This window comes from Carlito syrichta, unplaced genomic scaffold (genome assembly GCF_000164805.1).
Source record: "Carlito syrichta isolate Samal-C Ts95f unplaced genomic scaffold, Tarsius_syrichta-2.0.1 Scaffold113622, whole genome shotgun sequence".
NCBI classification, from domain to species: domain Eukaryota; kingdom Metazoa; phylum Chordata; class Mammalia; order Primates; family Tarsiidae; genus Carlito; species Carlito syrichta.
Genome location: NW_007057718.1, coordinates 14,454 through 28,154, shown reverse-complemented (window position 1 = coordinate 28,154; position 13,701 = coordinate 14,454). Strand labels below are relative to the sequence as shown.

The 13,701-nt window shown below is 50.3% G+C and overlaps 1 protein-coding gene across 1 annotated transcript in view; it reads right to left on the bottom strand.

The window, feature by feature from the left end:
* Positions 1 to 2,469: 2,469 nt before the first annotated feature.
* UBQLN4 (ubiquilin 4) overlaps positions 2,470 to 13,701 on the bottom strand; it is a 23,117-nt gene continuing 11,885 nt past the window's right edge. Inside the window, exons 6-11 of the mRNA XM_008071982.2 lie at positions 10,003 to 10,228; positions 8,757 to 8,896; positions 7,804 to 7,887; positions 7,546 to 7,661; positions 7,198 to 7,384; positions 2,470 to 4,146 (exon numbers count right to left, since the gene is read on the bottom strand). Of these exons, the coding sequence (XP_008070173.2) occupies positions 3,994 to 4,146; positions 7,198 to 7,384; positions 7,546 to 7,661; positions 7,804 to 7,887; positions 8,757 to 8,896; positions 10,003 to 10,228 (906 nt within the window). The 3' untranslated portion in view covers positions 2,470 to 3,993. The remainder of the gene's footprint in view (positions 4,147 to 7,197; positions 7,385 to 7,545; positions 7,662 to 7,803; positions 7,888 to 8,756; positions 8,897 to 10,002; positions 10,229 to 13,701) is intronic.

The following is a 13,701-nucleotide window of genomic DNA, read 5'->3' as shown; positions in this document are numbered from 1 at the left end:
AAAAAAAAAGCCAGGCATGGTAGTGCGTACCTGTAGTTCTGGCTACTTGGAAGGCTGAGGTGGATGGATTGCCAGAGCTCAGCAGGTCAATGTTGGGGTGGTCGTGAGCGTGCCATTGCATTCCAGCCTAAGTGACAGAGTGAGACTCCAACTCAAAAAAATAAAATAAAATACTTTTTCAAGTCAGAGTCTCATTCTGTTGCCCAGGCTGGAGTGCAGTAGCACGCTCATGACCACTGCAGCCTTGACTTGCTGGGTTCAGGTGATCCTTTTGCCTTAGCCTTCCAAGTAGCTGGAATCACGGGTGCATGCCACCAAGCCCAGCTAAGTTTTTGATTTATTGTTGAGACAGGGGTCTCACCAAGTTGCCCAGGCTGGTCTTGAGCCTGTGGGCTCAGGCAATCCTCTCACCTTCTCCTCCCAAAGTACTGGGATTACAGGCGTGAACCACCGTGCCTGGCCAACCCACCTAATTTTTAGAAATAATTTTTTTGTAGAGATAGAATCTTTTGCAGGCTATTTTCAAACTCCTGATCTCAAGTAGTCCTCCCACCTCAGCCAGGCTTTAAAATTTCTAGTGAGGTCATTGCCTTACTAGACTCTGGAGTAGCCATGTGTTCTTTGAGCTATGGCTGTCGCTATGCTTCCTGGCTTTGGCCCCCTTCCCTACCTTGGGGAGGTGAATCTTCTTTCTCTTTTACTTTATTTTCTATAAGTTGGGGTCTCACTCTGCTGCCCAGGCTGGAGTGCAGTGGCACACTCACAGCCACCCCAGCTTCAACCTGCTGGGCTCCAGAGATCCTTCCGCCTCAGCCTTCCAAGTAATTGGAACTGCAGGTGTGCGCTACCACGCCCAGCTAATTTTTTGTTTTGTTTTTATTGTAGAGACAGGTCTTGCCAAGTTGCCTGGGCTGGTCTCGAATCTGCGGGCTCAGGCAATCCACTCGCCTCGGCCTTCCAAAGTGCTGGGATTACAAGGCTGAGCCACTGCACCCAGCCAGTAGTTATTAATCTTGAGGTCTAAGGCTAAACCTGACTGTACCACTAATCATGTGAACTTAACAAAGTTCTTTTTTTTGGTTGGGGAGGGGGATCAGAGTCTCACTCTGTTGCCCAGGCTGGAGTGCAGTGACATGCTCACAGCCACCCCAGCTTTGACCTGCTGGATTCCAGCGATCCTTCCACCTCAGCTCTCCAAGTAGCCAAACTATAGGTGTGCGCCCCCACACCCGGCTAGTTTCTTGATTTATTGTAGAGACAAGGTCTCACCAAGCTACCCGATCTGGTCTCAAACCCCTGGGCGCAGGCAACCCTCTCACCTAGGCCTTCCTAAATGCTGGGATTATAGGCATGAACCACTGTGCCTAGCTTGTTCCTTTTTTCTTGAGTTGCGAGTCTCATTCTGTTGCCCAGGTTGGAGTGCAGTGGCACTCTCACGGTCACCCCAGTGTCGACCTGGACTCCGGTGATCCTTCTGCCTCAGCCTTCCGAGTAGCCAGAACTACAGGCACCTGCTACCACATCCGGCTAATTTATTTTTTTTTTGAGTTGGAGTCTCACTGTTGCCCAGACTGGAGTGCATGGCATACTCCTGGCCACCGCAGCCTCGATCTGCTGGGCTCCAGCGATCTTTCCGCCTCAACCTTCCAAGTAGCTGGAACTACAGGTGCATGCTACCACACCCAGCTAATTTTTGATTTATTGTATAGACGAGGTCTCGCCAAGTTACCCGGGCTGTTCTCAAATCCACGGGCTTGGGCAATCCACTCACCTTGGCCTCCCAAAGTGCTAGGATTACAGGTCGAGCCACTGAGCCCAGCCCATTTTTTTTTTTTTGTTTTGTTTGAGTCTCTGTCGCCCAGACTGGAGTGCAGTGGCCGCTTACGGCCACCGCAGCCTCAACCTGCTGGGCTCCAGCGATCCTTCCACCTCAGCCTTCCAAGTAGCTGGAACTATAGGCGTGCACTACCACGCCCAGCTAATTTTTGATTTATTGTAGAGATGAGGTCTCACCAAGTTGCCCAGGTGGGTCCCAAACCCATGGGCTCAGGCAATTCACTCACCTCAGCCTCCCAAAGCATGGGATTACAGGCTGAGCCACTGAGCCCGGCTCCACATTTTTTTTTTTAACCTGAGGTAAGGAGAGGGCAGTCTCGCCTCAAGATCAGAAGATGGAGGTTAATAACCTAGCCATTTTCCCATCACTTCATATATTCGTCTTCTACACATGACCTATGGGTGGGGGAAGCTCAGACATCTTATGGTCTAAGGATGGGGAACCAATTAATGCAATCCTCCCCATTCCTAAACTCCCATGATCAGTTGTCTCTTAACCTTCAAGGTTTCCTAACACTTGTGATAACTGAACCAAACTTCAAATTCCTCTAGGTCTCACTTTGTGCCCCGTAAAGCCAAGAGGGTGTCTTCAGCGGGCCTCTCCTTCCTCAGAAAAGAAATAGCAACACACACTCACAACAAAGACCACACCATTTATTTACAAAGGCCAATGTGGGAGTTGGGGGAGGTAGGGAGGGAAAGATATCCTCTCTGACTGCTTGGGACCCTTTCCCGGCTGGACAAAATCTGTTCCTCTCGCCTCTATATTCTCAGGCTTGGGTCCTCCCAGCAGCTGGTTCAAGCAGCAGAGGGAAGAGGTGACATGAGCCTTCTCTGTGCTCCAACAGAGCAATGTCCAATTCTAGATCAAAGACATCATTGCCACCCTCTCCTCTCCTTCCTCAAATAGAACTTTCTGGCCTGAGGGAAACCATGAAGAACTGAAAAGCCCTTTACCAGCCTCCCAAAACAGCAAGGGGTGATAGGAGTGCTTGTCACTGCCCTCACAGCTTCAGACAGGGTGTCTACACTGCCTTTGGGTTACCCAGCACCCACAGTCCCAAGGAACTTAGCTGTCCTGGATATGTACTCCTGCCCTGGACTGGCCCTTTTTCCTCCTTGTCTCTGGCAGGAGAGAAAGTCAAACCAGAAACTAACAGAACCCATTCCCCATCCAACTCATGTGTGCATGCCCATGTGCACACACACAGGCACACTTCTTCACTGCTGGGACAGTCCTCAACCCGCTTCCTATCTTTTGAAGGGCTTCAGGGAAATGTGTGTGTGTATGGATAGGCTTGTGTGTTTGCAGAAATGAAGCCAATATGATCCCTTGTGGGTCACAGCGCTTAGTTTAATTGAGCTCCTTCAATTCAAATTCCATCTGCACCTCCTGTCAGGCCTGGGCCTAGACTCTCCTTTCTGCTTCCACTCCCCAGCAGTCAGTTCCAGCTTCCAGGTCCTTCACTCAGGCTATCTCCCCCATTCCCTCCTCTTTCACACCAGCTGTTGTTAATTCCTGTCCAGGGGGCTGTATCTTATCTTCCTCTTCAGACAGGGAGAACAGGCATCTTCCCCTTGCCCTGGAAATCCCAACAGAGCCTGTGAGAAAGTTCTGGATGAAGTGACCAGAATAAAGGTTAAGAAGGGAAATCACAGCCTGTTTCACCTGCCCCTCCTTCCGAGTGTGAAATTCTAGCATTGGTTGGGTTGGGGGTGGGGGTGGAGAGAAGACGAAGGAAGGAGAGTTACCAGAAGTAAACATAAGACAAGGAAAACCCTAGGGCTGCAGATGGAAGACTGTTCCAGTAAACCAGGCGGTTGGGGCCTCCTTCCACTCGGCACTGCCACGGAGTCGTCTGAAGATTGCAAACGGTGCTATGGGGCAAGGAGGTAGGGTCAATCAACAGACTGTGAAAATTGTGTAAATAGCCCTGCTCAAGGAGGACAAGGAGAGAAGACTCTGTTAGAGATGCAGCAGCAAATCCATAGTTCTCAGACAGAGCTGGGGGGGGCCCAGCCTCAAAAGTCATCCTGCTTTCCGGAGAGGACAAGGGAGAAGACAGAAGGGATGACAAGCTGCAGAGGGCAAGGGCTGACAAAGAAACCAAATGCTGACATGGAGGGAGGGAGAGGCAGGCGGTGTGGGCTGTGGACTTAGGAGAGTTGGGAGCCCAGAAGTCTCTCGATAGCTGCGTTGATGTCCCCTCCTGTGGCGATCAGAGCCTGTAGGTTGGCCTCGCGATTGATGAAGCCCATGGAGTTGAGCTGCTCCAGCTGCTGCTGAAATCTCACTTCTGGTGTCTGCACCTGTAAGGGACAGGCCTCGTGAAGTGGGCACAGGACCCACCAAGGGCCGATCTGTTTTCCCCAGCATCCTCAGAGTCAATCAGTAGGCCTGCACACGGAGCCCAGGCCTCAAGTCACCAAATAACCAGGCATAGGATAGCTTTCTTTCTTTTCTTTTCTTTTTTTTTTTGAGGTGGAGTCTCATTCGTCGCCCAGGCTGGAGTGCAGTGGCACGCTCAAGGACACCTCAGTGTCGACCTGCTGAACTCTAGCGATCCTTCCGCCTCAGCCTTCCAAGAAGCTGAACTATAGGTGCATGCTACCACACCCAGCTAATTTTTTTTTTTATTGTCAAGATGAGATCTGGCCAAGTTGCCCAGACTGGTCTCACACCTGTGGGCTCAGGCAATCCTCGCACCTCCGCCTCCCAAAATGCTGGGATTATAGGCGTGAGCAATCGCGACTGGCTTAAATTTTTATTTATTGTAGAGATGAGGTCTCACCAGTTGCCCAGGCTGGTCTCAAATCCATGGGCTCAGGCAATCCACTTGCCTCGGCCTCCCAAAGTGCTGGGAATATAGGCTGAGCCACTGAGCCCGGCCGGGATAGCTTTCCTAAGATTTTAAAGTAATGGACAGGCCTTGATCAGCTTATATTCCTAACTGCTTTCCACAAACACTCTGGAGATGTGAACAGGAGATCCAAGAGCAAAACACCCTGTGGTCACATAAAGTGCATGCTCAACTTGTCCTCCAAGTCCCCTCCTGACAGCCATCACTCATGCAGCTGTAATAAAGGACAGAGAGGAGTCCCAGGAAAGAAACTGAGTTTAACTGATCAACAAACACAGTTATTTATGAGAGAAGGCTTTTCATTCTGGACACTCTAGTAAAGACCTCCTGTAAGGCCAGGTATGGTGGCTCACACCTGTTATCCCAGCACACTGGGAGGTAGAGGCAAGAGGAGTGCCTAAGTCTACGGGTTCAAAACCAGTTTGAGCAACTCGGCGAGATCTCGCTTCTACAATAAATCAAAAGGGTAAGGCTGGGCACAGTGGCTCACATTTATAATCACAGCACTTTGGGAGACTGAGGAGAGAGGACTGCCTAAGCCCACGGGTTTGAGACCAGTCTGGGTAACTTGGTGAGACCTCATCTCTACAATAAATCAAAGAATTAGCCAGGCATGGTGGCACATGCCTGTAGTTCCAGCTACTTGGAAAGGTGAGGTAGAAAGCTCACCTGAGCCCAGCAGGTTGAGTCTACAGTGGCTGTGAGCATGCCACTGCACTCCAGCCTAGGCGACAGTGTGACTCCAACTCAAAAAAAAAAAATAGTTAGTTGGGCATGGTGGTACATGTTTATGGTTCCTGGTTCCAGCTACTTGGAAGGCTAAGGTGGAAGGATCACCTGAGCCCCAGCAAGGCAAGGCTGTGGTGGCTGTGAGAGTGCATAGCACTCCAGCCTGGGTGACAGTGTGACTCTGACTCAAAAAAAAAAAAAAAAAAAAATCAGATCTCCTGTAAATGTGTGCCCAAGGGATGTTTGGGAAGCACGAGTCTAGGTCATGACTCAAAGGTTCTTAGAGCTAGAAGGAGCCCAGGAGTCACAGTCTGCCTGGTGTTGCTAGGAGGGTTCAATCTAGAGAAAGGACGGACTTGGCTAGGGTCACAGAGCAAGTCAGTCACCAAGGGCCTCTGACTTGTAGCACAAACGCCCTTTCCAGGGATCCAGGTTGCTTCTCATCCCAGTCCACAGAATTTAAGCGAGACTGGAAGCTACTGAAGCTCTCTGTGCCTTCCGCAGACTTGGGTACACACACATTTTTGTTGAATGGTTTATCCGGATGAGTCACAGAGAAGTCAGAGAAGGATTAGGAGGCTCATTGAGGTCATCTCTGTTCCTTCCTCAAGCTCCTGGTCTTGTCTTTGTGGTCCCAGGCTCTAGTCACCTAACCTCCCATAATCTGCCTCTACAGAGTTTTAGAAATGGAAGCTGCATTTTTTTTTTCGAGTTGGAGACTCACTCTGTCGCCCAGGCTAGAGTGCAGAGGCATGCTCATGGCCACCACAGCCTCAACTTGCTGGGCTCAGGCGCTCCTTCCGCCTCAGCCTTCCAAGTAACTGGAACCACAGGCATGCGCCACCATGTCTGGCTTATTTTTTGATGTACTGTAGAGATGAGGCCTCACCAAGTTGCCCAGGCTGGTCTCGAACCCCTGAGCTTAGGCAATCCTCTCACCTCGGCTTCCCAAAGTGCTGGGATTATAGGCTTGAGCCAACGCACCTGGCCAGAAACTGCTTTAATCATCAAAATAATCCTGTAATCTAAAAAGTGGAATAACACAGTGGTTCAAGTGTAGATTCTGGAGGCAGAATGCCAGTTTGAATCTTGGCTCCATTACCTAGTAGCTATATAAATGAGCAAGTCACTTTACCTCTCTGGGCCTCATTTTCCCCCACCTGTAACAGAAATAATAATAACTTTCTCATATGGCTATTGAGGAACGAGGCAGAGGAAATCTCATGCAGAAAGCATCTGAAGGCTGGGCGTGGTGGCTCATGCCTATAATCCTAGGACTTGAGGAGGAGGAGGCGAGAGGATTACCTGAGCCCACAGGTTTGAGACCAGCCTGGGTAAGTTGGTGAGACCTCATCTCTACAATAAATAAAAAATTTAGCTGGGCGTGATGGCAGGTGCCTATAGTTCCAGGTGCTTGGAAGGCTGAGGCAGAAGGATCGCTGGAGCCCAGCAGATTGAGGTTGCAGTGGCCGTGAGCATGCCGCTGTACTCCAGCCTGGGCAACAGAGTGAGACTCCAACTCAAAAAAAAAAAAAAAAAAGAAAAAGAAAACATTTGAGGAGTACCAAGCCCACATGAGTGCTGTTCCTAGTCTCCTCTCCATTTCCATCTGTGGATGCTGAACTCAGGGAGGATTAGTTACCAGCCCAAGGCTTGGAGCTAGCAGAGCAGGACCTGGCTTTAAAGCCTGCCCTGCTGCCACTTCTCTATTGTTACCCTCAGCACTTCCCAGGATGGAAGCGGTTGTCCCAGCCCCCGCTGCCTCATGTACCTGTGAATTTCCACTTCCAGCCAAAAGCTGGATCATCTGCTGCATGAGCTGCTGCTGGGCACTGGAAGCCCCCGTGGGAGAAGATGAGGCTGGCGTGGCTGGTGAGGAGGTGGGGGCCTCAGGCGCAGACCCGGTATTGCTGCCTGCCGAGGGGGCTGGGGGACGGGACATCCCAAAGGAGCCAAGGCTGTGGGCAGGAGAGATCAAGGGGGGGGAGATGGCATCCGAGAAAGAAACGGGAACATGAGTTCCAGGAAGAAGACAGAATCTCAGAGACACCAAGGTTGCTCAGAGTGGCAGAGAGAAGAGTTGAGGGGAGGGGTGGCCGGAACCTTGCTGCCCCCTCACCTGGGTACCAGCCCGGGCGCCTCAGTCTGCAAGGTCTGCAGTCCCTGCTGGATCTGCAGCAATGCCTGCATGGCACGGGGATTGGTGAGGATGGAGAGCGACTCCGGGTTCTGCATCTGGTGGGAAATGAGCAGAGAAAGGTATCAGGAGGCAGGAGGAAAGAGGAGGCAGCCTCAACCACAGTCCAGAGTCAAACTCTGCCCCGACCTTAATTTGCACCCTTTGCCCCCCTCCCCAGCCTCCAGGCTCCTCACTCACCTGCTGCAGGAAGACTGGAAGCTGCAGGCGGAGCTGCTCCTGCAGCTGCGGGTTCCCCGCGAAAAGCGGCACATTCACCATCATCTGGCAGGGAAAGGAATAGGGGAGGCCTGGGCCTTTCCACTCTCAAGAATTCCCCCACAGCCTCAGACTCCCTGGGCACCTCACCACTGTAAGAAATCAGGCTAGCATTTCCAGGATCTCAAGGTATCCTGAGGATACTTTGATACTTTGGTACAGTGAGAGGAAATGGAATCAAGCTCTGGGCAATGAGGAGTTATCAGGGTCAGGCTGCTCAGTCCTGGGTCTGATGATGGTGACAATGATGAGGGCTAACAGTTCCAAGGACAGTAACCTACAAACGAAACTTCAAGTTGCGGACTTTCATAGATGCTAACATGCGTTTGGATGTCCAATCACATAAGATAATTCACGTGTCTGGTGTACACTGTCACGTGTATGCATCCTCTACAAGCGGCTGTTTTGTTTTCTTGTTGGTTTTTTATGTATTATTTGTGTAAAAAGTATTATAAACCTATTACAGTACAGTACTATATAGCTGATTGTGTTAGTTGGGTACCTAGAATAACTTTGTTGGACATATGAATAAGTTGGACTTACGAACATGCTCTTGGATAGGAACTCGTTTGTATGCAGGGGACTTACTATACATAGTGCTTACTGTGTGACATGCCATGTTCTAAGCACTTGACATGTATTAATTCCTTTCATCCTCACAATTCTGTGTGGTGGGAACTAGTTATTCCCATTTTGCAGATGAGGAAACCTGGAGGTTAAGTCACTTGCTTAGCTCACAGAGCTGAGAAGTGTCAGAGCTTGGAATACAAACCCAGGCAGGTTGGCTCCAGAGCACATTTTGTCCACCCAAGAAACTGTCCCCAGTCAGGGGGAGCTCCATCCCCAACACTACTCCCCTTGTGCCAGCTTGATACCTGAGCAGCGAAGTCAGGGTTCTGGGCAAGCGTCTGCATCATACTGCGCATGTAGGGGGCGGAGATCACATTCTGCATCAGCTGGGGGTTCTCAGAGATCTGCTGGAGGAGGGCCTGCATTTCTGGGCTGTTGAACATCCCTATGACAAGAAGGAAAACACAAAACGAGACAGGAGAGAAGGGGTCTAGTTGGAACCTGGATGCCTAATTTCAATCTACCTCACTTCAGACACTGAGTGGTTACAAAACTCAGAAAAGGTATGGGCAAATGGGCACCTAAGGACTGTGGCATGGGTCCAGGCCTCTCCTGTCTCCAAGGTCATCTCACCCTGCTTTGGCCTGGTCCCTTTCTCATCTACTTTGCTAAGGACAAGCCAACTAGAAACTGGATCTGACTTCTGCCCCTCTGGACTGTTGTGCCACAAGCTCAGATCATGTCCAATTTGGAAAGCAGTGATGAGTATCACCTAGATCAATGGTTCTCAAGCCTGTCTTAGCAGCCGAGACCCTTTCCTCAAGACAGATCTCACTCAGAGATCAAGTATGTTGATGGTCTGACTGGAGCCAGGGCAGGAGGCCAGGAGACTCTCCCATTTGGTTTCCCCTCATCTTGGAGATGAGGACCACCCAGGACCCAGGAGCACAATTGAAAAACCATGGATCAAGTTCCAGTTATTTTACAAATAAGGAAACTGGAGCACACAGAGGGGAAGGGACTTTCCCAATCAAGACATCCCCCAGAATGCAGAGATTAGGCATCTGCCAAAGACATCCCAGAGCCACGTGTGCAGTCACAGTCCAGATAAATGGGGCATTGCCTGAGTCTGTACAATGCGTAACTTGTATTTCTGTATTTCTTTACACGACGGCCCTGCACACTCCTTTCCCCAGCCTCACATCTGCCTATCCCACATCTGACCCGATTCCTCTCCAACCCCCTCCCCCACCCGGCAATCTGACCCATTTACACTGGTTAGTACCAGAGGTGATCAAGGAGCTTAGGAGGTGGGGCCTGGTTTTCTCATGAGCCATTACTTAGATCACTTCCGGGGACATCAGGACATGGCCAGAACCAGCCCTCTCCCTCTGAAGTGGGGACACTACCCCCAATGGCAGAGCCTCTTCTAGGGCTTTAATAGTCTCACCTCTGTCTTCAATATCCTGGAGCAGTATGAGCCCCATTCAGGCCTGGGGCAGAGGGGCTGCCCTGGTGACCCCACTAAGCTCCTTCCACCCTAGGACATACCTGACCCCAGGCTAGCCGCATTGATCCCAAAGGGGTTCGAGACTGTCGGGTGCACCTGGCTGGTCCCCGATCCTCCGGTGCCCTCCCCACCGGACCCGGGGGCCTGGGAGGTGGGGGGCGAGGGGCTCCAGGGGTTAGGGAGGGGCTCTCGATTCTCAGTCCGCAGAGGCTGGGAGGACGAGCTGTCGGAGTTCCCGGCCAGGGAAGAGAAGGGATTGTTGCCAAACTGGGAGGAGGGAAAGGTTTCGGGTTAAGGATGGAAACAAACCAGGGGCAAGGGCTAGGCCCTTTCTCTCCTCTCACCTAATAGCCTCCCACTCCCCAGAAAAGGGAGCACGATCGAAGACCATGGAGGGCCTCAGTTCAACTCTGACCCACAGAGAACAGCTCCACCCTCGCTCCACAGGGTGGGACTAGCTGACGTTAATGACTGGATTACTGAACCCCTTAGATAATTGGAAACATCCCATCTCCCCTGGTGGCTCCTCAGTGGCCCACAGCACTTTGCCTAGATTTTCCCCACTGCGTACAGGGCAGTTGGTTTTCCTGTCGCTCTCCAGAGACAATGTCGGCTTTACTTTTGCAGCCCAGTCCCGACACTAGTAGGTGCTCAATAAGTTAACAACTGGCTTGATGGGAGTGGGCTCTCAGATTGGCTACTTCAGCCCTGATCTGCCTCCAGTTCCCATTTTCCCAGCCCCCTTGGTCTAATCCTAACTCCCCAGAACCTTCTCCCTCACTCTCCGAGCACACCTCAATGGTGGCCCCTAGTACACATCCAGCTGAAGATGCCCTCTCTAGGTCCCCTCTGCACCAAGGCCTGCCTCCTCACACTGCTTCCATGAAGCGGCCTCCGTCTCCTCCAGTCTCCCACCCCACCAGGCTCTTCACTATGTTCCCCTGGATCACCTAGGGTCTGCAGCTCACCGACTGCCCAAAAGCGACACCTGAACCTCCTCCCTCTGGACCCAAGACAGAACTCTGTCCAAGGGGTGTACCCACCAAGGGAATCCTAGCTCAACCTTCCTCGGGACTCTGCAGCTCAGCAGCCCCCTCTAAGTTCCCAGGTGGTCCTGACCTAGGCAGGAGGCATCTGAGCAGCCTCAGCCCTTCCCTACTGGGGGTTTCATAGCCAGCCATTTTTCTGGTTTACTCAAAGTGGGTCACCGGGACTGAGGCTGACCAGGACTCTCCTCCCCTGAGCTGTGGTTCCTTTGCCTTACCAGATCCTTGTTCAGATAACAGGGCTCACAGGCCAGGGTTCACACACCAGGGTTTTAGTCTCTGTCCCTGTTTCAGATTTCCTGTTCTGATAACTTGCCTAGCACCTCACCCCACCTAGTTCGGGCCCTGCTTTGTTTTTCCTGGTATACCCTAAGGACTACATTTCTCTTCCTGAACTACCCACAGTTATAATAGCTGCCATTTATTGAGCACCTACTATGTGCTGGACATATTTATTCTAACGCTTATAATATCCCTCTAGTACACCAGTTCTCAAAATGTGGTCCCAGGATCCCTGAAAGGTATAAAACTGCTTTCATAATTTAAAGACATTAATTTGCCCATTTTACTCCTATTCTCTCATGAGGATACAGTGGAGTATTCCAAAGGCTACATGATATGTGACATTGCAACAAACTGAATGCAGATCTGAGAAGTCAGCTGTCTTGTAGTAAGCCAGACATCAAAGGGATCTGCAAAAATGTAAAATAAGACCATGCTTCCTCTAAAGGTTCATTTGTTTTGGAAAATGAAGTTATTTTTCAAAAGAATGTTATTTATATTAACTTGTAGTAGGTTGTTATTTTTAAATGAATTAAATATTTTAAGATGTCTCAGTTTTTATTTGTGGCAAGTGAATGTCGATAGATGTAACCTATAAAACCAAAGCTCTCCAGAGTGCTTCATAACTTGTTTTTTTTTTTTTTTTTTTGAGTTGGAGTCTCACTCTGTCGCCCAGACTGGAGTGCAGTGGCTGCTCCTGGCCACCGCAGCCTAGACCTGTTGGGCTCTGGTGATCCTTCCGCCTCAGCCTTCCAAGTAGCCGGAATTACAGGCATGCGTACCACGCCCGGCTGGTTTTTTTGATTTATTGTAGAGATGAGGTCTCGCTGCCCAGGCGGGTCTCGAACCCGTTGGCTCAGGCAATCCACTCACCTCAGCCTCCCAAAGGCACGGGATTATAGGCTGAGCCACCGAGCCCGGCAGGATATAGCTTTTAAGGGTATAAAAGAGGCCCAGGAACAGGCCTGTGTGTATAATCATAGCACTTTGGGAAGACAAGGCAGGAGGATCACTTGAGGCCAGGAGTTCAAGACCAATCTGGGCAGCATAGCAAGACTCTGTCTCTGCCAAAAAAAAAAAAAAAAAGTTTTAACTGGGCTCGGTGGCTCAGCCTGTAATCCTGTGCCTTTGGGAGGCTGAGGTGAGTGGACTGCCTGAGCCCATGGGTTCAAGACCCGCCTGGGCAACTTGGTGAGACCTCATCTCTACAATAAATAAAAAATGAGCCAGGTGTGGTGGCGCACGCCTGTAATTCCGGCTACTCGGAAGGCTGAGGCGGAAGGATCGCCAGAGCCCAGTGGATAGAGGCTGCGGTGGCCGGGAGCGGCCACTGCACTCCAGTCTGGGCGACGGAGTGAAACTCCAACTCAAAAAAAACCCCAAAAAAAACAAACAAAAAAAGTTTTAAATTAATTGGGTATGGTGGCACACACCTATAGTCCCATCTACTCAGGAGGCTGAGGCGGGAGGATCCCTTGAGTCCAGGAGTTTGAGATTGCAGTGACCTATGATTACAATACTGCACTCCAGACTGGGTGACAGAGTGAGATCCTATCTCAGAAAAAAAGAGCATAAAGAAGTCCTGAGATCAACACGATTGGGCGTCACTGCTATAATGTATGATCTCCATTGTGAAAATAAGGAAGCTAACATTATGGAGGGTATGCAATTCACTCAAACTCACACTATTAGAAAAAGATGTAACAGGTATCTGAGACCAGGTTTGTTGATGCCAAGTTCTACGTCCTTTTAGCTAAACCAGTGGTTCTCCCACCTTAGTGTGCATCAGCATTAGATGAAGTACTTCTTTTTTTTTTTTTTTTTTTTGACCTAGGCTCACTCTGTTACCCAGGTTGGAATGCAGTGGCATGCTCACAGTCACTGCGGCCTTGACCTGCTGGGCTCAGGTGATCCTTCCACCTCAGACTTCCAACTAGCTGGGACTACAGGCATGCGCCACCACACCTAATTTTTTTATTTACTGTAGAAATGAAGTCTCGCCAAGTGGCCCAGGCTGGTCTCAAACCATGGGCTCAGACAACCCTCTCACCGTGGCCTCCCAAAGTGCTGGGATTATAGGTGTGAGCCACCACGCCTGGCCAGATGAAGTACTTCTTGTAAGTCTTTCTCAACTGATTCTTTTTAAAAACCAGGTACATGCAGTACTTTCATTTTTAAATTGTACAGTTAAATACTTAAAATTTATTTGATTTGATCAATTTTCTCACTCGTTGCCCAGGCTGGACTGCAGTGGCACAATCAGGGCTCACCAGCCTTCATCTAGGCTTAGGTGATCCTTCCACATCAGCCTCCCAAGGAGGTGGGACTACAGGTGCACGCTACTATGCCCAGTTAATTTTTTTTTTTTTTTTTTGAGTTGGAGTCTCACTCTGTCGTCCAGACTGGAGTGCA